Raw genomic sequence first — 25,107 nt, 5'->3', positions numbered from 1 at the left:
ATTTGCTGGTTAATCCGTATAATGCTTTTAATAGAAAAATATGCTTTTAAAGAGCCAAACACATGTAAACCAAATAAAGAAGGCCAGAATGTCATGCACAACCACAAAATAACCTAAATAAAAATGTGCAATGGCAACTCAAATCTGCTTCTAGCCAACCGGTCAGCATAAATTGTTTCAGGAAGAACTCACCACAAAATTCAGTCTGATTTTCTGGAATTCCTGCCAAATTATGTGGAGTATAAACACAGGAGACTAGAGAGGACTGGACGAAGAGTGAAAGGCGCACTTAATGAAATGACCATGGCAGTGCATGGCAGAGCTTTGAGCTAACTTAGCTTTCATTCATCAGGTAATAAAGTTCAGAGTCTCTCCCATGGCCATCTGCTCTATCAGGGCCAGCTTTGTTCTTCAATCCTTCAGTCAGAAATTTGACTGGGACGAAGCTTTAACTAAATTAAATTACTTTATTCTGTGCATGAGGAATTTGGTGCTACTATGACAGCAAACACATAACATAAAAAAGTTTTGCTAACATTAGCATTCGTCTGTATTTTGTTTTTTATTTACCAAAAAATAATGTCCTAAGATTATGTTATTTTTAAAGATTTATTTTGGCATTTTGGCTATTTATGACAGGGCAGTAACTAGACAGGAAGCAAAGTTGGAGATAGAGAAGTGTGATAGAGGTCCACGAGCCGGGAATCAAACTTCGGATTCCTGAAACATAGCAGTGCTATTTGTCAAGGATGATATTTGAAAAAAAAATGTTTTTGCACCCACAACATAAACTAAAACTAACCAATACAGACATTCCCAGATATGTTTAGGTACAATTCAGTAGGAAAACGTTTCTTACAAATCTATTAGAAAAAGAAACCACAAGAGACCATGTTATTTTTGGATTTCTTGGTTTGCCATTGATGGGTGTGTGTTTTCACTTTTTTGAGCCTTTTTTGTAGAAAATACAACCCAGGCTCATTCTGAAAATGTACCGCTATCTCAATTCAATTCAATTCAATTCAGCTTTATTTGTATAGCGCTTTTACAATGTAGATTGTGTCAAAGCAGCTTCACATAAATGGTCATAGTAACTGGGTCAGGGTAGTTCAGTTTTTAGTGTTTAAGTTCAGTTCAGTTTAGATCAGTTCAGTGTGGTTTGAAAATCTACATGTCTGGAGAGTGCCAAATACAAGCTTTTCACTCATCATAGCACACATGCTGCTGATGATGTGACAATAAAAGTGATTTGATTTGACATCCCAGGAGCTACGTTTTTTTGCAGTTTTTGTTTTTGTAAATCCACCAGAGGCCACTGTGTACGCTTTTTGAGATCTCAAATTGCTCTCGCAAGTGCCATTCGTACGTAAATCCACCAGAGACCGCCGTCGATTGACTGAATGATTGACTGATTGATTGACTGACCCACCGTTCTCCTTGTCTGTACCCAACCAATAGTGTTTTCAAAAGTACCTATTGACCCACCTACCCCCTTTCCAAACCCAACTGACTCTTTTAAAATGTAATCGAGAAAAAGAAAAGCCCTTGTCTGATTTTTACCACGCTTTCGGATTTTACCACATTCTTTCCCTCTTATTCACGAGTTTGCTGGATTCGAACCCCATTGTCATGGTCAACTCTTCTCTGTGTATCAAGTCTGCTGATGTATACAGTGAGCTACTAGACAAACTGGTAACAGCAGGAAAGCTGTCCATATGGAGGTAAGCAGTCACAAAAAGGCTACATAATTAGTGATCTCTAAAAATGTATATAGGGCTCCGTTTTTAGAATAAGTCTGTGTTGCGAAAATGATAACAGGTCAATAAAACATTCCTTTTCATTATTTCTTTTTTAAGGTACCCTGTGAAATAATTATAGTTAAACGTCCTGTGAAATGAAAATAACATATTTCAGATGTTTTAGTTTTAAGGATATCTATAAGCTAGTGCGCATCAAAACAGTGACAAAATTCACATTTAGAATATAATAAACTGATATAAACATGTGAAGCTTGTATTTTTTTCACATCACCATACACTTCAGTTTCTTATCAAATCATGTCAAATCAAATGCTCTCTAGTGTCTGACATGCCCTGCCCCCTTCAAGACACTGCTCATTTGCTTTTCATTTGATGTGCTTGATCTCAACCACAGCAGAGCTGAGTTTTTTTTAAAAGGCGAGGAGCTACTCTGTGTCTCGTCCTCTTTTTATTTTTCAGTAGAGATTACGTCAAACATTGAATAAAAATGCAAATTTCAAAGCTTTTCTCGAGACCTTTAAGAGGTTAGGCAAATGTTCTGGGAATGTTATAAGAAAGGGAAATGTTCTAGAAAACTAAAACTAACATTCATAAAAAAATAAAGCAAGATGTTCTGTAACTAATCCATTAGGTGTACTCGTTCATCATTCTTGTCTTGAGAAATAGGGCATTGAATAATTTTCACATTGTTTATTGTAAAACAGATCTTACCTTTGCATGTGAAACATTTTATATGGAAGTGCTTGGACTGTACCCGGAGAACCTCTCCTTTGCATGGCTCCCCACATTTATAGCACTGGATGACCAGCTTTCCTGGAGGATGGTGTGGATCCTGAGGATGAGCCACTGTCAGGGAACAAAGTCATGTAAGTTAGTACAGCATATGGAAAAAAAGCTGCAAATACACTACAGTAAATAATTAACAATTTGATCATGGCACTGAAAAAGCCTTTGGCCACCAGTCTATTCTGATCACATTGAGCTAACTTAATTAAAAGCAGCTGATTCTGACTACATTCAACAAATATGTTGCATATGCTAATGCTAATGCAATTTCAAAGTGTCTGTTTTTTACACTCAGTAAACAGAGGTGAGTTGACCGATGACCTTCATGGCCAATCACAGTTTTTTCTGTTGAGCATGTGAACACAATGGCAAATCAGCATTGTTAAGGACCTACTCAACAGCGCTTACATGTTCGGGGGAAATGGATGTTTTTTTAATTTTCAGCATCGATTAGTCTCGAATTCCAGTATCGTGACAACCGTTAAACTCAAATAATGCAAATTTTTGGGACTTATTGTCAAAATCCCAAATAGAGTACTAAACCTACAAAAATAAATACAGATAGATTTAACTATTAAGTGTTACTCATACAGAAAACAACTAGCTGATTATAGCAAAGTTCATTTACGTACTCTTAGGCAACTCTTAAAAGTTACAGTGACAGAACGTCCTGTTTGCTTCCACCAACCAAATCTGGTCATGTAAAATTGAATTACTGTGATTTATAGTGCAATAAACCCTGAATGACACAGTGACAGACATCATGGAGACACTTCTCAGTATATATACTCTTGTGTTTCAAAGTCCTACATTTTTGAAACACCATGAGGAAGAATAAACGATGACAGATTAGTTTCAATTTACAGTTTATATAGTCCAACTTTTAGTTTATAAAGTACTTTTTGAGAAAGGAAATGGCAGAAACTACTGCAATTTCCCTAACTGACTTTCATTAAAAAGCAATAAATATACATGTAGATGCACACCTGACATCATGGCTGCCATCCATACAGCTTATTCATACAGTCCTTAATGTACTGAATTATTGCACATCAATCCAAAATGCAGAAACTGCTGTTTTTCATCAGTACACCAAGTGCTTTCATGCACGTAAACAAAGACACATCAAGATATTTAACTCTCTCTCTGAGGTTTTCAGACCTCCAGAAACAAACAAAAATGAGGTTGACCTGAGTTGCACAATGCTAACCACTAGCTAGAAGGTGTATTAATGGGCAAGTGTCCACATTTCAGGTGCAATCACACTGTGTGTTGGTGTTAGAGGAGTGTTAGTAGGTGTTTAGTAGGATCTTTTTTTTTCTTTTGAATTATCTGTAGGACACACAGTGGTTTTCACGGGCACATGGAGTGGTGCTCTCACAAGTCACGCTGTTGTTTACAGTACATATCTGTACAGCTCATCATAAGTGTCAGTACAGTTGCATAACAAAGGTCATGAGTCATTTGTGCTTTAACATTTACTAACTTTTGACACTGTAGCCTCTGGACAACACTGCATAAAGAGTAAAATTACTCTACTGATACTGAGTGAAAGATTCAAGCCAATCATACTGGAGTAAAAGTATAAAGTTGAGTATAGTAATAAAAAAAGAGAAGTAATCCAGCAAAAACAATAGAAGATGCATTAATTAACAGTTTCCTCTACTTTTGTAGTTTAGTTTGTTTGTTTTTGTTTTGCTTATTTAGTTGTTCAAAATGCATTTATGGTACCTTGACTTCTTCTAGGACAGTGGTTCCCAACCTGGGGTCCGCGCCCCCCTAAGGGGGGCGCCAGAGTTCACAGGGGGGGGCGCGGGAGAGGATAAGTGTTGAGGTAGAAAAAGGCATAAAAATGCTCCACTATTATAAAGGGCTTTGCAATTAATCGACAATCCGATTTAGATTTCGGTTTCAAACGATTATAAAAAAGCATTAATCGAGATAAATGATTATTGCATCATATTTCGCCACAGTTGTACACGTGTTGGACTTAAAAGCGCGAAAGAGCTTATGTGTGTGTGCAGCACGATCACGCAGTCAGAAGCATGCGGCCGCTCAGCATTCACTCTCATTCGCACACTGAGACGAGCAGAGGAGCGCAGACATCTGAAGTCATCTTAACGTGAACGCTTTAATGGTCAAATAGGTGTCAAAACGCGGTGTTTAGTGATTATTTACATTAACCCTCATTTGTGTAATAAACAAATGAGTTGAGAATCAAAAGACGTGAAAGAGAAACCATTAAAGATACAGCGCGCTATAATCCTTCTGCCGCCTGTTTTTATTATTATTAAACAAACATAACGAGAAAACCCTCGCTGCTCTTGACTGAAGGACTGCTGTAGCTAAAGTGTTTTTCTTACAGTGAAGATGCTTAAAGCACAGTTTGTTTCATATTTTTATTCTATTGTATTAATTTCTCTTTCCATTGCAGGGTGGAAAATAACTGTATGTATACAGTTGAAGTCAGAATTATTAGCCCTTTTTGAAAATTAGCAAACCTTTTCCTGCCCAATTTCTGTTTCATGGAAAGAATATTTTATTAACTTATTTCTTATCATAATAGTTTTGATATCTCATTTCTAATTACTGATTTCTTTTTGTCTTTGCTATAATGACAGCACATAATATTTTACTAGTTATTTTTCAAAATACAAACATTCAGATTAAAGTGCAGTTCAAAGGCTTAATTAGAGTAATAAGGCAAGTCATTATAACGGTAGTTTCTTCTGCAGACAATCAAAAATATATATTGCTTAAGGGGGCTAATAATATTGACCTTAAATTGGTTTTAAAATATTTAAACCTGTCTTTATTCTAGCTAAAATAAAACAAATAGAAGAAAAAATATTATAGGAAATATTGTTAAAATTCCTTGCTCTGTTAAACATAATTTGGGAAATATTTATAAAAAAAAAAAAATCTCAGGAGCGCTAATAATTTTGACTTTAACTGGCAATGGTTTTGAATAATCGTGATTACAATTATGACCAAAATAATCGCGATTATGATTTTTCCCAAAATCGAGCAGCCCAAAAAATAAAAAATAATCTAAACACATGCTTAAAATTCCAACATAATAGTGAAAATAATTAAAATAAATAACTTTAAATAATTATTTAAATTTTGCTCACTCGGGAAATCTGCTTGTCAACGTGTCGTAAAGGCAAAATCAAAACAAAAATGGCAGACAAACGTAAATGCTGTGATTCTTCAGAGGCGAAGAAAAAGATTAGACAGTATGACAAAGCCTACCTAATTTTTGGTTTCATTGAAGGCCAAGACAAGTTAAAACTGATTAATTAATATTTTCTATACATATTACTATATATTAATATTACACAAACACACACACACATATATATATATATATATATATATATATACACACAGTACATATGTGTGTGCGTGCGTGCGTGTGTATTTATATGGTGGGGGGGCTCCAGTGTTTGTATATGTTTATGGGGGGGGCCCCAAAGAAAAAAGGTTGGGAACCACTGTTCTAGGACATCTTATGGTTAAGTAAAAAAATGGATCTATTCCCACAAAAAACAAAATAAAATATAATAGTAATTTATAATAAATGCGCAAGTGTTTTTGGACTATATATAATGAAATGTTTTATACTGTATGTATGAAAGAGTTCAAACAATCTGTTAGTGAATGCTACAGTATATTGTAGTATAAACTATAGAGATCTGAAAAACCATAATAAATACCTTTAGTTTTTACTACAGTCAACAGTCTAGTAATGTAGTATAATGTATATGGACAACCAAAAACATCACAAAATACAGCAGATTGTTTGTTTATGTATAATGTTACATATAAACATGCAAATATTTATAAATATAAATGCTTATATTATTTTTTATAGTGGGAAAATTCTTTTTTTCAGAAATATAATCAAGTAAAAGTTTCAATTTAAAATGTAATTAAGTTGGCGTTTCTGTGTGGAGTTTGCATGTTCTCCCTGCATTTGCGTGGATTTCCTCCGGGTGCTCCGGTTTTCCCCACAGGTGAATTGGGTAGGCTAAATTGTCCATAGTGTATAAGTGTGTGTGTGTGGATGTTTCCCAGAGATAGGTTGCGGCTGGAAGGGCATCCGCTGCAAAAAAAAAAAAGGTGCTGGATAAGTTGGCGACCCCAGATTAATAAAGGGACTAAGCCGACAAGAAAATGAATGAATGAATGAATAATTTTCAACCACACCAAAATAACACCAGTCGAGTAAAATTGCTCATTTATTCATTCATTCATTTTGCTTCAGCGGAATGAGCTGCCAACTTATCCAGCATCTGTTTTACGTAGCATGTTTTACGTAGCAAACACATTCATTTGCAAATTTAGCCACTAACCACTGAGCCACCATGTTGCCCATGAATTATTCACTTAAACATATTTCTTTCTTTTCTTTTCTTTTCATTTCTTTTTTGGGTGCACTTGTCCTTTAAAACATAATCGCCACTATAAAACATTCTTTGAAAATGAAGTATACTCTTTAGTAGCCTATAATCTTGATAATTATACAACCTGAAAGAAAAGCAGCAATTCCACAGACAGAAATAATGAACTGAATCTCACAATACTGCAGTTGGTTTCTCTGTACATGTGCTGTGTTTCACTTCAGGCCTCAGTGGACATGTTTTGATCAAGGTCATCAGGCCAAGATTTTGACAACTTCAAACCACTGTTAACTTAAACAATGAGTGGCTTCTCATTAGCGTGACTACAAACCTTTCTTCTTACTCATACTCTTCCTTATTTCAACATTTACTACTACTCTCACAATCACAGGACTCTCCTTCTCTCCAGAATGGCACCTTTCCACTTCATATCTCTCTTTGTTTCTATTGGAGAGCAAACGCATGCCTCTCTAATCTAATCGGTGGACACTTGAAAGGTTGTGCAAGATTAACAGGAAAGAATCTCCCTCCACCGTCACTTGCCGGTGCTTATCAGGCCATGTGCTTACATAATACTGACATCCAAAAGGAGCTCCACTAAAGCACACATTTTTTGTGTTTTGAGATGTGCCACCTGGGCAAACTATGTATTAATATTAATTTATTGTTATTTAAACATTTCTTATAGACTTAAGCATACAAAGGTCAGGTTCTTTAAGTAAAATTCATTTACTTTAGTGATTTTCTCCATATGACAATTGATTATAGTACAATAATACATAATAAACATGGTTAGACAGACCAGTTTTGAGGATGTTAAACAGTTGTATATACTGTACTTTTGTTAAACAATTGGCAGAGTTTGTGCAGAAGTACTACATCACCCATAATGCCAAACTGAAAATTTCACAACCCAGGGTTTTATTGATACATGCCTCTTTATACATTTCTGGACAGTGCAAAATATATCCCAGGAGGAACATTTTTTGTGGTTTTTGTGAGCAGCGGCTGTTGTGTATGCTTTTTCAGATCTTAAATTTTTCTCGCAAGTGCCATTCATGCCTACTCTTCACGTGTAAATCCACCAGAGGCCTTTGTTGACTGACTGACTGACCGACTGACTGATCCCCCACCCCCTTCCCTAAACCCAACCAATAGTGTTTTCAAAAGCACCGATTGACCCATTCATCCCCTTCCCTAAACCTAACCGACAGTTTTAAAAAGCAATTCAGCAAAACAAAAGCCCTCGTGGCCACCTGATTTGTTACCACATTTGCAGATCTTAACACGTTCTCACCCTGTTATTTACTTCTTTATTTTATTGTTTGGCTTTTGATTATGTTTTACTGGCTTTTCTTCACCAGACTCAAGCCCCGATGTCACAGTCAACTCCTCTCTGCGTCTCAAGTTCATGGCGAGCTACTGGGCAAACTGGTAACACTGGAAAAGCCTATGAGGTAATCAGTCAGCTGGTAGCACGAAAAGAAACAGAAGCCTTCGGCGGCCTCATACCGCCCCATAGCGTTCATTTTAAATATGAAATGCAGCCATACTTAGCTCTGGCTACAAAATTTGTGCTCTCTAGTAATGGATATGGGAGAACATTTTCACAATGAGACTTTGTTGAAATTTCCCCAATAAGTTACAGTGAACAAAGTACACAACAATAGATTTGTTTTCTTTGTGTTGTCATTTTTTTATCAATCAACGTCAAACATGTCACATTTAAGCCATTCACAAATACAGATGTTCCGATCTGTTTTTCCCCTTCGCAATACCGATTCCAGTATCTGGCTTCAGGATATTGGCCAATACTGAGTACTCTATCTTTTTTAAACTAACAATAACATTAAAAATCATTCAACAAAACAGCTACTTTTTACTTTGAATTCATGTAAAATGCTACCTATTGCACTGTATTGTGTTGTATTGTATTTTAGACTGTATTATAAATTAGACTGCTACCCATATATTATTTATTCATTTTCTTTTTGGCTTAGTCCCTTTATTAATCTGGGGCCGCCACAGCAGAATGAACCGCCAACTTATCCAACACATGTTTTACGCAGCGGATGCCCTTTCAGCTGCAACCCATCTCTGGGAAACATCCATAAACACTCATACACTACAGACAATTTAGCCTACCCAATTCACCTATAGCACATGTCTTTGGACTGTGGGGGAAACCGGAGCACTCGGAGGAAAGCCCCACGAACACGGGGAGAATATGCAAACACCACACAGAAAAACCAATTGACCTAGCCGAGGCTCGAACCAGCGACCTTCTTGCTGTGAGGCGACAGCACTACCGACTGCTCATTTTAACTGAACACACACATATCGATGTTCTTAAGAGGGGACCGTCGCTCTATACTGGCCAGGAGGAGATCAGGGTTTCGGCTCATTTTAATGAAACAAATATCCCATACAATTTTCTTTTAAGGTCTTTAAGCATAATATAACTGAAAAGAAGTATTTTAAAATCTTTTACAAACACATGCCAAGTGGGGACCTGAAGCTCTGGGTGACGTCTACCTCTTCAACACGGGACCTTCATAGACTACAGAGACAGAGTGTGAAACACACTGACTGCTGGAGCACAGACTTTTAACTCACTATCTGACTTCATTTACATACTAAACTCTAACGTTTAAAACATTTCTATATTATTAAATATTCTGATAGTGACATTAAAACCTAAATAATTAAGTTTATCCTGCAAATATTTAAGAATTGAAATTAAAACTATCAATATACAGTTGAAATCAAAATTATTAGCCCCCCTTTGAATTTTTTTTCTATATTAAAATATTTCCCAAATGATGTTTAACAGAGCAAAGAAAATTTCACAGTATGTATGATAATATTTTTTCTTCTGGAGAAAGTTTTATTTGTTTTATTTCGGCTAGAATAAAAACAGTTTAACATTTTTTAAACACCATTTTAAGATCAAAATTATCAGCCTCTTTAAGCTATATATTTTTTCAATAGTCTACAGAACAAACCACCATTATACAATAACTTGCCTAATTACCCTATCCTGCCTAGTTAACCTAATTAACCTAGTTAAGCCTTTAAATGTCATTTAAAGCTGTATAAAAGTGTCTTGAAAAATATCTAGTAAAATATTATTTACTGTCATCACGGCAAAGATAAAATAAATCAGTTATTAGAAATGAGTTATTAAAACTATTATGGTTAGAAATGAGTTGAAAAAAATCTGCTCTCTGTTAAACAGAAATTGGGGGAAAAAATAAACAGGGGGCTAATAATTCAGGGGGGGGCTAATAATTCTGACTTCAACTGTATGAGTAAATGAGTACACACATTTAATCAACATGTCAGTGAATATTGACAATATGCACTGCTGCATTTTTACCAAAACACATGCCAAGTTGAGGCCTAAAGCTCTGAGTGATGTCAACCTATCCAACATGGGACCTTTAGAGACTGCTGAAACACAGACCTTAACTCACAATCTGACATCATTTAATGCTAATCTCTAAAACTTTCAAAAACTTTTATCATTTAAATATATATTAATAAATATTCTAATAGTAACCTTAAATGCTAAACATTGTTGTTTTACCTGCAAACACACACACACACAGAAAGCAATACACAAACATGTAAAAGTTAATTTTTTTATACTATACTTGTTAACCATTTTTTGCAGTATGTGATAAAATATTGTGATAAAGCAAATCTCGCAAACTCTGATACTGTCACCTACATTGATGATGCGATTCTGTCGTGGTTTTGTGCTCAAGAATGTTCCTTGCGGCCCTTGAAACTGAAGTGCAGGATTTGGTCTCAAGCTAACCCCCTCCACCCAAGACAGCTGTTGCTATGGTAACCGGCTGTAGCAGGGTGGCAGCAGGATGGCACCCCATGAAAGCCCAGAGTGAAGCTGCAGTGCCGACAAGCCAACAATCAACCGTTTTAATCTTGCAGATGGGCTAAAGTAGGAGAGTTTCCTTGACATGTGCTGTAACTAATACAACAGCTACTGTGGCTATATTAGGCAGACACACAAAAGGCACATTTAGACATTGCTACAGTATGTGTTCTCCGCATTGAGCCAAAAGCAGAGTGTGTGCTACCTCTACTCGGTCACGCTCCACGCTGATGTGAGGGAATGTGGGCAGGTGGAGAAGAACAGCACAGTGAAACATTGAGCTTCCTCTAACAATATGAACCTCATTCACCAAACACATGCAAGACATCTTTGCATGATGGTATTGCCAGATAAACTGTTGCATGCTGTTTTAAATACAAATGTTTTTAGAACAAAGACATATGACTGATATGTTACTGTGTGATATGACGCATTTTTGATCCATGGTTGGGAGTCAATATATCTCTTATATGCTTTTTAAAATACTTATGTATAGACCAAGGTTGTATTTCTTTGTGTAATTTACTTTAATATATTTTAAAGTGGGTGGCGCAGTGGCTCAGTGGTTAGCACTGACGCCTCACTGCAAGAAAGTCGCTGGTTCGAGCCCCGGCTGGGCCAGTTGGCATTTCTGTGTGGAGTTTGGTGAATTGAATTAGCTAAATTGGCCATAGTGTATGTGAGTGAATGAGTGTGTACGGATGTTTCCTAGTACCGATGCTAGGAGGGCATCCGCTGCATAAAACATATGCTTGATAAGTTGGTGGTTCATTCTGCTGTGATGACCCGCTGTGGCGACCCTACATGAATTAATAGACTAAGCCGAAAGAAAATGAATGAATAAATGAATATTTTAAGGTGTAATTTATTCATGTGATGCAAATTTTCAGCTCCATTACTCAACTATTCTGTCACATTATCTTTCAGAAATACTTTACATTACACTAAACTTTTTTGTGCAAGCTTCAGAGTTTTAGAATGTTCTAATAGCATTTATTTGAGAAAGATTATTTTGTAGCATTGCAAAAGTTACTTTTTATCAATTTCATCAATTATGATCAATTTATTGGATTTAATTTATCTTTGTTGGATAAAGCCATCAATTTCTAGTCTACCTGAATTCAATTCTAATGATGTAACATAAGTTTAAAGGTGCCATATGTTAAATTGAAACAACATTATGGAGTCAATCTAGGGAATTTTTGGAGATTTGCATTTATCTATTTTATTTTTGCTCAGTACTTTATTTATTTTTTGTAAAACTTTCTTTTATTTTGCAAGTATATATGGCCATATATTGACTCCATACAACATGTTAAAATGTTCTCTGATATCTAAATAGAAAGTATGTGACTTGGTAAGTGCAATATTTCTCCAGAAACTGTTTTATGGAGTCAATCTGGGGAATTTTTGGAGATTTGCATTTATTTATTTATATATTTTTATTATTATTATTATTATTATTATTTATTTATTTTTTTTTGCTCAGTACTTTATTTTTTGTTTGCAAAACTTTCTTTTATTTTGTAAGTATATATATGGCCCTAGATTGACATACAACATGCTAAAATGTTCTCTGATGTCTACATAGAAAGTATGTGATTTATGCACTATTTTTCCAGAAACAGGTCCATTTCCAACCTTGAGATGATGAGATGATTTGAGATGATGCATAAATTAGCATCAAACACTTATATTAAGCTTATATATATATATATATATATATATATATATATATATATATATATATATATATATAAGCTTAATATAAGTGTTTGATGCTAATTTATGCATCTAATGCATAAGATGCATAATATATATATATATATATATATATATATATATATATATATATATATATATATATATATATATATATATATATATATATATATATATATATATGCGTTACACTACAACAAACTAATTGTGACTAATTTCACAATATACATGTTAAACTAACACAAGATACATTTAAACTGACCTTAGTTATGACTCTTCGGTGTGGCATTTTATAAATCTATAATCTGTATATCCAGCATTTTGCTTTTTTTAACCAGCTGTGATTAGATAGGATACTTTGTTTTTTTTCTGGCCTGTTCATCACAAAGGAAGCAATGGTGTTTGAGGCTTTCAGTATGTAAATTCCATTTACTGAACTCTTTATTATGCACAGTATATCCAGATTTTCATCATATGGCACCTTTAAAAGTGGCTTAGAAAACAAATAATTCTATCTCAAATTTAGACTGAGCTAAATTCAAAGTCATTGTAGAATGTATTTTATACACACACCTGTTACATCAACTAAATTTTAAATTAACTTCATAAATAATGACAAGGCACAAACATATGTAATACAATACAAGATGATGTGTACATCATCTGTCCCTTAACACACACACACATACACATGGACACATTTAGAAAGCTTCTGATGGTGTTAAGCAGAGTTTACCACTGAATTATTCCAGCCTGTGTAGCTAAAAGAGTGTTTTTCAATCCTGAGGCAAAAGTGTGTTTGGAGTTGACTCAGAATGACTGTGCGTGTTTGTGTGAACAGCATGAGTCAATGTTTTACTCCTCACCACTGCCTCCAGCTGCCATTTTTAAACTACACAAAGCCAAACATTCCTCGTCATGAAGGTCTAAACCTTTTTTTGTCTCAGAGATCGTTCACCTCTGCTCTATTTAACCTTAAAACAAGCTCCGTACTAAGCTCAGTATTAGCTAACCTCTTGACTCAATTCTTGACCCCTGCTGACCTTTTGAATATTGGCCAAGTACAATGTCCGGTCAATCCACACGTGCCGCGTACTAAACAGAGCTTATTTTAGACACAGATGGGTATATTTTGGCTACTAGTAATGTGTTCAGGATAAAGTGTTCATTCAGTACTATGATTCTGTATTGGATTGTATTATATTTGTATTGTGATGAGCATCTGGCTCTCCTCCAGGCTTCGTCACGTCGGCCCTTACATTGCTGGCCTTCGTCCAGCCTTACAAATAGGGCTTGTGGCCAAAAGGAAGAACAGAGTTGGCAGCACATGATGAACATAGTCAACCATAAATTTAGTTGACGTCATATATAGGCATAGAAGTTTCAAATGTGCACCAGATTCTCCAAAATTGATTCCTATAATAGATGTTTAATAGAAGTTTTGATCTCACTTTATATTAAGTATCCTTTACTCATATGAACTAGCATCAAAATATAAATGCAATGTACTAAATATGTTTTGAAATGTATTCAATAATGCTTCTTGTGCTATTGAGGTGGCATAGAGGTAGGGTTAGGACAGGTTTTGTGGTATGGGTATGTTTAATGGTGGGTTAAGGAGTAAGGGATGGACCAACAGGGTAATGTGATGACATAAGTTAATTACTCGCATTTGTTTAATCCAGTGTATATGCAATGAAAAATATGTATTTACACAATAAAAACATTGTAAAGAATGATTTATTTCAGTGAAAGTATTGTACATCTTAGTTTGTAAAGTAGGACCAAAGTTTTTTTGTTTCTGAAAAAAATGCATGCTGACATAGGCTACATTTATATTATTTTGTGAAATAATACTTCTCTTAATATTGTGAAATATTACGTCTATATATAAACTGACAGCAAAGCAGAATTTTCAGCAGTCATTACTCCAGTGCTTTTTTAAGAAATTATTCTAATTTGGTGGTCAAAGCAATTCTTATTATCAAGGGTAAAAATAAATTTTGATGCTTCGTATTTCTGTAGAAATTGTATTTTTCAGGAAACTTTGATGAATAGAAAAGTTTTTACTTTTAACAGAAAATCGTTTGTCACTTTACAGACAATTTATGTATAGTGTGTAAGCAATAGTATTATTAATTATTAATAATTAATTAATGAATTATTTATTTTCAGGAAACTTTGATGAATAGAAAAGCTTTTACTTTTAACAGAAAATCGTTTGTAACTTTACAGACAATGTATGTATAGTGTGTAAGCAATAGTATTATTAATTATTTATAATTAATTAATATTTAATAATAATGAATAAATAAATGAAAATGACAGACTCTGTTTTGTTTGAAAACTAGTGTATTTCTTAGGGCATGTTGGCAGGTTTAGTTCACTTCAGTTAAAATTGTGATTGGATTGTTAATGCGGTTAGTTTAATTAAGCGTTAAACGCTGCCATACCAAACAAGCAGACCACTGAAAACATGGATTTCAGTCCACTTCCAAACTAAATCTACAGCAGACAAACTGAAATATGAATACAACACAAACCAGTGGCACCTACATAATCCAAAAACAGGAAATGATAGCATAAGAAGTGACCATGAAAAGCACAGAAAGATTAAGCATGGCAAGTTTTTTTAATCCTTGTTGCAACATTGCTTATTACAGCTCAATAGCGCATTTTCCTTGCTTTGTATTTTCTTTATTCCACTTGACATATTTGTGACCATAGATCTGGTTTCTATGTCTTTTTTCTCGAGTATTGTTATCTGAAATGTAAAAAAAAAACTACATTGAATTGATCATTTTTATTTTATGCCAGAAACCATTAGTAATAAGCAAAGATTGATTAGTAATATTCATTGGTAAGAGTTCAACTTGTTCAATTCTATTCTATTCTCTGAATATTTCATTAATATTTTCAATAATTTGTGGTCTGTGGTCACATTTATTAAGCTTTTGAAATGTTGTCAGGTGATAAAAATTCAACTTTCCTCAAACGTGCATTTATCCCCACACACAGCATTGTTTTAAATGCTTAGTCTCAAAATTTACCTCATAACCTTTTTTTGGTTCAGGCCACACAAACAAACCCATTTAGAAAATCTTTCTAGCTTGGCATACATCAGGGGTGGCCAACCCTGTTCCTGGAGAGCCACCTTCCTGCAGATTTCAGTTGCTACCCATATCAAACACACCTGAACCAATTAATTAGGGCCTGAACACCACGTGATAGTTACAGGCAGGTGTGTTTGATATGGGTTGTAACTGACATCTGCTGGAAGGTGGCTCTCCAGGAACAGGGTTGGCCACCTCTGGCATACATAGTGAACATATAAAAATGTATACAAATATAAGATAAATGGAGCAAAATACTGCACAGACATTTACAATTTGTTTAATATCAGCATAATTCATAATATTTCAACAGTGGAAATCTGCAGATGATGACACTTCATCATTTAATTAGAATAAATATCCTAATATACTATATAATCTCATCAGTTCATTCAGCAATGTGTCAAATTGTTGGACTTCGGGTTACTATAGTGGGAATCACTATTATTATTAGATTCAATGCAGTTACCCTTAAAACCCAAATTTAAAAAAAATCTGCTTTGCTTAAAGTTTTTAAATTTTAGTTCAAAAGTGAAAATACACAACTATTATGTCACCATTTGCTGTCTGTATACTCATATGTTAATGACATGGATACTAAAAAATCAAAACAGACAGACAGTATATCAAATTTAGGGAAATATCATTGTTGGTTAAGGTAATATATACTCTGTCATGCTCATCAATAAATTTAAATCACCAGTCGGGCAAAGGACAAATACCTTTGTTCAAACGTGATAAGAGTATCTGCAGCACAGCCTGTGGGCCCCTTGAGATCAGTCACTGAAGTAATGAACCCACAGGTATAATGACAGTTATGTGAACACACACACACACACACACACACACACACACACACACACACACACACACACACACACACACACACACACACACAGCACACACACACACACGTTAGTTTCTGTATTTGATTTTTGCTTTGAAAGTTCCCGACATTATCCCACGATTCCCTTTCAAAGAGCATTCAGCCATTCTGAACTTTCCCTGACATTAAAAGCGATTAAAAGGCATTTCAGGCCAGCTATTTCCCAAAAAGCAAATAAGTCATGAGGCAAATGTAGAGACGCGTCTGAAAATAAAATCACTGATATTTTGCCCAACTTTTGGATATCATGTGTTCAAATAATGTGGGTAAAATTAGAACTGGAACAGCAAAAGTTTAATATTTGGAGTAATAAATTAACACATAATTCACATAATTTTTTTCTGCTGCATGATACAAATGGATTTTTCTGTCACTATGGATTTCTTCCTTTAATAATTGTAAATAATGTAAAATCATTTTATGTATTTAAACAAAAATAATCTTAAGGGCACCTTTACCCCTATTTTTAAGATTTAGGATCAGTCTTTTGTGTCTCCAGAATGTGTATGTAAAGTTTCAGCTCAAAACACCCATCAGATTATTTATTATACTTTTCAGGATATTGGGATTTTCTGCTCTGGACAAAATGTAGCTGTTTTTGTGGCTTGTGCCTTTAATGATAGTTCTCTCTGCCTCCCGTGCCTGTCACAATGTGCCTCAATCTCCGTCTCGGCTGCATCAGATAAACAGCACAGTGATGGATATGAAGGAAGCAGATCTCACGTGACGTTTGTGAGAAATACTACAGTAATTAATTAGTTAATTCAGGCCTTTCTGCAATGATGAGTCACACACAATGTCGTTACAAAGTTCACACACATACACACACAGACAGCGCGCACGTTTAACTTTGCACTGCTTTGCATGGCAAATGTGACAGGATACACATCATTATCCACTGCTGTATGGACATCCATTATGTTAATGTTTGAAATAAACCTGATTTAATGTCCACAAACCGTGATTGAAGTATTTTCTTTTATAATTGTACTGACATCCTGTTGTAGTGATGAAGTAAAGACGGTAAAATCGCTGTAATTCATAACAAACATGCACTGTTTTAAACACATTTTAAACTTGTAAAGCTCATTCTTGGTCACATTTGATAATGATTGATGATCACAGCGAGCTCAACAGATCTTTTAATCCTGTTTGCTTTGTGCACGACCAGTCTTGTTGATATGATTATATGCATTACTACTAACACATGTTAATACATGGCTGTCAATCAATTCAGTGGGAGGGGAAACCGCACTCATACATCACGTATGTGGTGGGCCTCAGAATGGAAGGGATTTGGATCCTATTTTAAGGTCAGGAAATTTTAAAAAGAGACTTATTGTCTTCCACTGTCACTCTAGTATGACTTTGGACACACTATACACACACAGTTCTGTCCAAACAGCTAACAAAAGACGAATTTCATTATAGCTGTGCTTTAATATACCATTTAAAATATTTAACATTTTCAATAACAATGCTAAAAAATGTTATTAAGCAATAAACACTATAATAATAAAACAATTGCAAAGCGACTTTGGTCGGTTGTTTAAAACGTTTGAAAAATGTAAATAAAAACAATTTTTGTATTTAGTAAAAATATCCTTATATTGATTCTTCATTCATTCATTTTCCTTCGGCCTAGTCCCTTGTTTATCAGGGGTCACCACAGCAGAATGAACTGCCAACCCAGAACTGGGAATCATTCATTCATTTCTTCATTTTCTTGTCGGCTTAGTCCCTTTATTAATCCGGGGTCGCCACAGCGGAATGAACCACCAACTTATCCACCAACTTAAACCACCAAGCTTATTTAGCCTACCCAATTCACCTGTACCGCATGTCTTTGGACTGTGGGGGAAACCGGAGCACCTGGAGGAAACCCACGCGAAGGCAGGGAGAACATGCAAACTCCACACAGAAACGCCAACTAAGCCGAGGTTCAAACCAGCGACCTTCTTGCTGTGAGGCGACAGCACTACCTACTGCGCCACTGCCTTGCCGCTGGGAAATATTGCTTCTTTAAAAATGTATGTTTTTAGATCAGTTTATAAAAACAATTTCTGCTGACATTAGTCTGTGCTATATACTATTTATATACTATAGATACTCAGCTTATGCAAAAAGTAAACACTTAGCCAATAAACCTTTTATACAGTAAAAAACAAATAAGTGCAGCGAAGGAGAGTCGTTAGACACAGTGTCTTTTGTCTGACTTTGGCAAACTATCTCTGTCCTAAAATATAGGGTTACAAAAATGGTATATCTATTCCTCTGAGATCAATAAAGTATGTAATATACTCAGCACAACAGCACATTTTCAGACCAACAAGCTCTTCTATCATGTGAAGCTCTGCGTAACTATTTATAAAAAGGTTATCAGATTTCCTGTATGTGGCTTTGATGTGATTGAGTTGTGCTGAGCAGTTGATTTAACCAATAATAGTACAGACAGGTTGAGTTTGAATGAGTGTGAATGTGAAGAAAGACTGGATCAGACCCTTTTTAGCTACATGCATTGGGGAGATGGACAGTCTGTAAATGCTAGAAACAGTTCGGACAGAAGTTAATCTTGACCAGTTGATACAGTTGAATTTAATGGGATTAATATGTACTTATATTTTAAACAATGCAAATAAGGGCGACGCGGTAGCACAGTGGGTAGTACGATCGCTTCACAGCAAGAAGGTCGCTGGTTAGAGCCTCGGTTGGGTCAGTTGCTGTTTCTGTGTGGAGTTTGTATGCTCTCCCCGTGTTTGCGTGGGTTTCCTCCGGGTGCTCCGGTTTCAAGTCCAAAGACATGTGCTATAGATTAATTTGTTAAGCTAAATTAGCCATAGTGTATGTGTGTGAATGCAAGTGTGTATGGGTGTTTCCCAGTGTTGGGTTGCGGCTGGAAGGGCATCTGCTGTGTAAAACGTGCTGGATAAGTTGGTGTTTCATTGCGCTGTGGCTAACCCTGATTAATAAAGGGACTAAGCCAAATAGAAAATGAATGAATGAATATACATTCAGTTGTGTATTATGCCAGTTATAGCATATGTCAATGCACCAAATAACAGTCTAACTCACTCTACACATTCAATAAATCCACATTACATCTTATACATGCATGTGTCTGTGTGTGAATCTAGGTGTGTGTCTGAGGTGGCTTTGCAGTGTGTGTGTATATGTGTGTGTTGTGCTGTGCTGTGATTCACTCGGGGTTCGGCCTCAGCAACAGACCAGTCATCGGCCGGTTGCCATGGCTACAGCGCTAGGCTAAATGCATTATTGAGTTGAATCTCCTGCACAGAACACGTTCAGCTTTACCACAGCATCATCTACTCCTGATAACACACTAAACATCCTTCATCTGCGTCTCTGAAACGCGACGAGGGAAACAACCCTTTACTGAGAAGCCCTGAACGGGGCCGAACGCTGTGCACTGCCTGCATTCGGTAAATAATTCAATAGCTGCTACATTCCTACATAGTATTACACAACACCTCTGCTGGAAACTGTGCCATGTCAAGCTCCTTTTATTGAGTAACAGTCCTATATCGAATGTTTTAGCAGATCGTTTTAATTAGGACTGGGTTAACATGATAATGAAGGGTTTCTGATTCTGCAGATGTTCTGGTGAATAATGCGGATTCCCTCATCTGGTAATCTTCAAAAGTTACTGCCTCTGAGTCCTGCGCAAATGAGTCAGAAAGTCAGGCATATTCCCACACATTTACCCATCATGCTTGCTGATGAACTGATAGAAAACAAATCGATTTGGTTAGTATTCAGAGTATTATTCATCATCATTTTCTTTTCAGCTTAGTCCTTTTATTAATCTGGGGTCGCCACAGCGGAATGAACCACAAACTTATCCAGCAAATGTTTTACGCAGTGGATGCCCTTCCAGCTGTAATCCATCACTGGGAAACACCCACACACACTCATTTACACTCATGCACTACTGACAATTTAGCTTACCCAATTCACCCATAGTGCATGTCTTTGGACTGTAGCACTCTGTGCCACCGTGACACCCGTATTCAGTGTATATATTTTTTATTTTCACACATGCTTCCTCATTCTCATGTAAATCCTGTGAGTAAAAACTTCCAGTGTTAAACAGGCCAATCAGAAAAAAACTGTTTACAGCTTGTTTGAACACAAAATGCAGAATATACAGATAATAGATTTATTCAATGCTAGCCCAAAGAGGCATACAGTCAGTTTAAATGGATTTTTTATTATTTTAACATTTAATATTGTAAAATTAGTAACAAATGTTTGTAATGTAACACATATGTAGAAAAAAACACACTTAAACTGCTTAATATATGTGTAATATAATACATATACTGCTTAATATAAGTGCAAATGCATGCATCATGTCATATCAATCAGCTCTAACAGGGCATTTACTGTAATCACCATGACGCCTTTATTTTAACAATGTACGTCAAACAATATATATATTGAATTTTATCATATATATAAGAAATACTGCACATTTCATTTAGTTTTATACCCAATTTACACAATATATACCCTGAATTAACTATACAATATTTAAAACCAACAATGCACACTATCCAGTGAGTTTAGTCAGTTTAGTTTAAGTAATCTTAAAGGGCACGTATTTTACCCCTTTTTTAAGATTTAAAATACGGTTGTGGTGATGAAGTAAAGACAGTAAAATTGCTGTAATTCATTACAAGAATGTACTGTTTAAAAGACATTTCAAACTTATTGTTTAGACTCATTCTTGATCAAATTTTAAGATGATTGATGATCACAGAGAGCTGAACAGATCTTTTACTCCCGGTTGCTTTGTGCATGTTCTGTCTTGCTGAAATGATTATACTGTCAATCAATTTGGTGGGCGGGGAAACCACATTCCTATGTCACGGTGCGGTGGGCCTCAAAACGGGAGGGATTTGGATCCTATTTTAATGTCGGGAAATTATAAAAAGAATTGTTGTTTTTATATCACCCCAATATGACTGTGGATACACTATACCAAACAGCTTCCAAAAGATCATCGGTGCCCTTTAAATTAAAAAACAAAAACAAAAAAAGCAAAAACAAAAAAATTGATTATTCTTTCAGTTTTTACACATTATAAATTTACACATTATATGAAATCAAATATGCACTGCTTTAAAAATAATTTACTCTTGAATATGAATATAAACTTAACTAACACAAACTATCCACTGAGAACATTGTCAATGTATTTCCAAACTATTATCAAGCGAATATTGCTTCCTATTCTGCAACTAATAAATTCCAGTCATGTACTGATAATCTCCAAACACTCATATGACAACCAACTAATCAACCAGTCGTACACATATCAGTGTCTCACAGCACCACAATGTTCCCTTCTGCAGTGTCTCATTCATTTTCATACACCGCAATCCTTCCAGAGCACCAAACTGTCCTTCCTATACAGCACATCCAGCACACACACAAATCTCCCACATGCTGGCCTGGATTTCTCCACCTCTCTCTCTCTCTTTCTCTCTCTCTCCCTGAATCCCCACCCCAAAAAAAGCCATTCTACCTTTCTCCTTCACCATGACCATTGGCTCCTCAGTGTCTTCTGAAGCTCTGATGAGGAGGATCAGAGGGGGACCTGATTCTTCTTTCCTTCCTCCTTTCCTTCTGCTTTATTGAATCCAAATGTGAGGAGACGACGGAAGAGAGAGAGAGACAGAGAGAGAGAGAGAGAGAGAGAGAGAGAGAGAGAGAGGGAGAGAAAGAGAGGGAGCGAGAGATGACAGCAGAAAGAGCTCGCACTCTCAAACTAAAGCAGCCGCTCAGCAACTGCTGGCTTGGTCTTCGTTTGTCGAGCAGATTCACCCCCCCCTCCCTTCGCCTCCTCTTCCTACACACGCACACACATACACACACACATACAGTATTTGTGTGTGTACGTGTGTGTCTTTGTGGACTCTGCCCTGGCTCTTCTGAAATAACCAGGTTGCAGCTGCCGTGTGACAAATGCAGATTCCACAGCTATAATCCCTCCCAGTTCCAGACACCACCTTAAATTCTTCAAACAGAGGGACATGAGGCTTGTTTTTATATGCTGCACATTTCGCCCTCACACACAAACATACTGTATTGTTTGAAGATCTTGATTTTTAAAGGGTGATACTGATTGCTATTTTTTTTTTAAAGCCAAGACAATGGAAATACATAGGGAAAAAAAACTCATAGTTGTCATCAAACTTCCCCAGATAATGAGTTTTTGTCTAAGAAATATTCTGAAATGTTATATTTAGCCTAAATATGTAAACGACACATTGCTTAATTGATTATGCACTAATTTGCATACACTGTACATTGCTTCCGACAGGCGTGAAATATACTTGCAGTGGTAGCCAGATTGAAACACACTATTTACCCACATCGAACAAACAGTAAACTAAGTGCGACAAACAAAACATAATTTAACTTTTAGCAATAATTAAATTTCTCATGACACTATTATCCACTGTTTCTTTTCAATGGGTTAAAGTAAAAAGACTGTTGAAATAAAAAATAAATTATGCTTTATGCTTTTCAGGAGCAATGTGCACCCACTAACAGGTCGAATCTGCTTCTCTCTCTCTCTTTCAAGTTCAAAGCAAACTTGAATGCCAAAGCATTTTACTTTAGATATGTATATAAAATAGCCTATGTAATGTATTAACATCATCAAATTAATAAAATAATGAGCAAAAGAGAAATAAATGACAGAAAAAGAAATAAAAACAGACTATATCTCTAAAAATTAAGTAACACTTTATTTTGATGGTCCATTAGAGTATTAGTAGACTGTCTGCTTAATATCTGTTGATACTGCTCTTTCAATAGACATTTAACTGACTATAAGAAACTTTGCAAGTACATGATTACTTACACTAACCCTAACCCAAACCTAACAGTCTACTTATAATCTAATGAGAATTAGTAGGCACATAGACAATTGGAACATCAAAATAAAGTGTGCCGAAAAGTGTATCATAATTACAGGATTAAAACTTGTAGATTATCTAAATAAGGTAAATGCTTTGATTAACCACTTATGGTTTACATATATTTTGCACCCAGTTTAGATCATTAGTCATTTTATTCTCTCCGTAGAGTTTATTCTCTGAGTACTGCAAAAACGCATATGAGCTTTAGAAAGCTACGAGGAATCTGGAAAATTTTAGGAGATTTAGAAACCAGGGCCGGACTAACTTTATATGTCCCAAAAAGGTGCGGATCTCTGTGGGTCTGCAAAGCAAGTGAGACTGCATTGTGCACACAAAACGAAACGGGTAAATGAAAGAATATTTTTCACTACTTAATCACGGATGTTTGTTTATATTAGCCGGATACAAAAAAAGTGTAAAAGGATAATGATAATAATGGTAAAAAAAATGTGTCACTAAATATACTTGGGCAGCTGTTAATATACCTGGGCAGCCCGGCCAAGCAAAGTCTATGTGTGGGAAGCATTGCTGTTTATCTAGTATAGAAATCTGAACACTAGATTAATTGAGTTTGAAATTTCTTGTTTCACTATTCTGTTATATTGGACAAAAAAAAAAAAAGTTTTCAAAAATACAGCAATATACGTATATTGTGTCAACTTTTCTGACAAATGAAGTTTCCATTCATAGATGCCCTCAAAAAACCTCCAACAACAAAATTTAGGAATTTCTTCCAGTATACACTCATCAGGAACAGTAAGTCACAGGTGCTGATATATGTTTCTGATATATGTGCTTCAAATACAACCATCCACATATAAGAATATCTACATGCACAAGAATATTAAAGATCCCCAAAGCACATTAAGTACATGTTTATACCCGATCCATCTAAAATCACCACTAAAATGAATATATTACTTTTCATAATTTTGAAAAAAAAAATCTTGTGAGGGAAGCATGTTTGTGTGATTTTTGGTTAATGTCCTACAAAAGGTCAGAGGGCGCAACTGAAGTTATGTAGATAGAAAAAAAAAACTATGTAATTCAATGTGGCATTTTCATGTGCTTTCAGATATATCAGCAACACAGAGTCATAGTTTACTGATAACCTACACAAATCGCTGTAATTTTCACAAAACAATTATCTTCAATTTCATGATGGCCTGAATATATTGTGAAACTACTACTCTGTCTAGTAAAAACTTCTCCATCTGAAAGCACATGCTGGGAACTTACAACTGATTACAGAACCAGCTTTACTGAAAAAATGCACACATCTTAATTTTCAATACAGTCTTTTTATCTTATGCTAAGAATATCCGAATTGCTTAATTATGAAATGAACAAAGGTCAGTTGTGTTACATTTGCATCTGTTGAACCTCTGGCTTTAGTTTATGGCTTTAGTTTATATCTGTGGTCATCCTTTTACATTTTTATTCACGGTTAACTATTTGTTTACATAATGTATAAAATTGTTATAGTCCAGATTGTGTTCAACAAAGATAAACCCCTAAAAAAAGATATGCATATCTCTAGTCTCATTGTTCAGCACATGCTCTGATTGCCTGTGTTTACATTGTTG

General features: G+C 35.4%; 1 protein-coding gene and 1 long non-coding RNA gene across 53 annotated transcripts in view; one reads left to right on the top strand and one right to left on the bottom strand.

Annotated features, from left to right (window-relative positions):
• The window catches only part of LOC147834503 (uncharacterized), a 755,156-nt gene that overhangs the window by 262,048 nt on the left and 468,001 nt on the right, over positions 1-25,107 (top strand). The window lies entirely within an intron of this gene.
• The window catches only part of ablim1b (actin binding LIM protein 1b), a 174,229-nt gene that overhangs the window by 88,583 nt on the left and 60,539 nt on the right, over positions 1-25,107 (bottom strand). For 32 of the 52 annotated variants that reach the window (XM_087275020.1, XM_087275024.1, XM_087275019.1 and 29 more), the window contains exons 1-2: positions 22,120-22,364; positions 2,472-2,606 (exon numbers count right to left, since the gene is read on the bottom strand). In XM_087275020.1, the coding sequence (XP_087131146.1) occupies positions 2,472-2,606; positions 22,120-22,141 (157 nt within the window). In that variant the 5' untranslated portion in view covers positions 22,142-22,364. 52 annotated transcript variants of the gene reach the window in all.

The sequence above is a fragment of the Danio rerio genome, chromosome 12 (assembly GCF_052040795.2).
Source record: "Danio rerio strain M-AB ecotype USA chromosome 12, GRCz13ab, whole genome shotgun sequence".
Lineage (NCBI taxonomy): Eukaryota > Metazoa > Chordata > Actinopteri > Cypriniformes > Danionidae > Danio > Danio rerio.
This window is presented reverse-complemented; position numbering and strand designations above follow the sequence as displayed.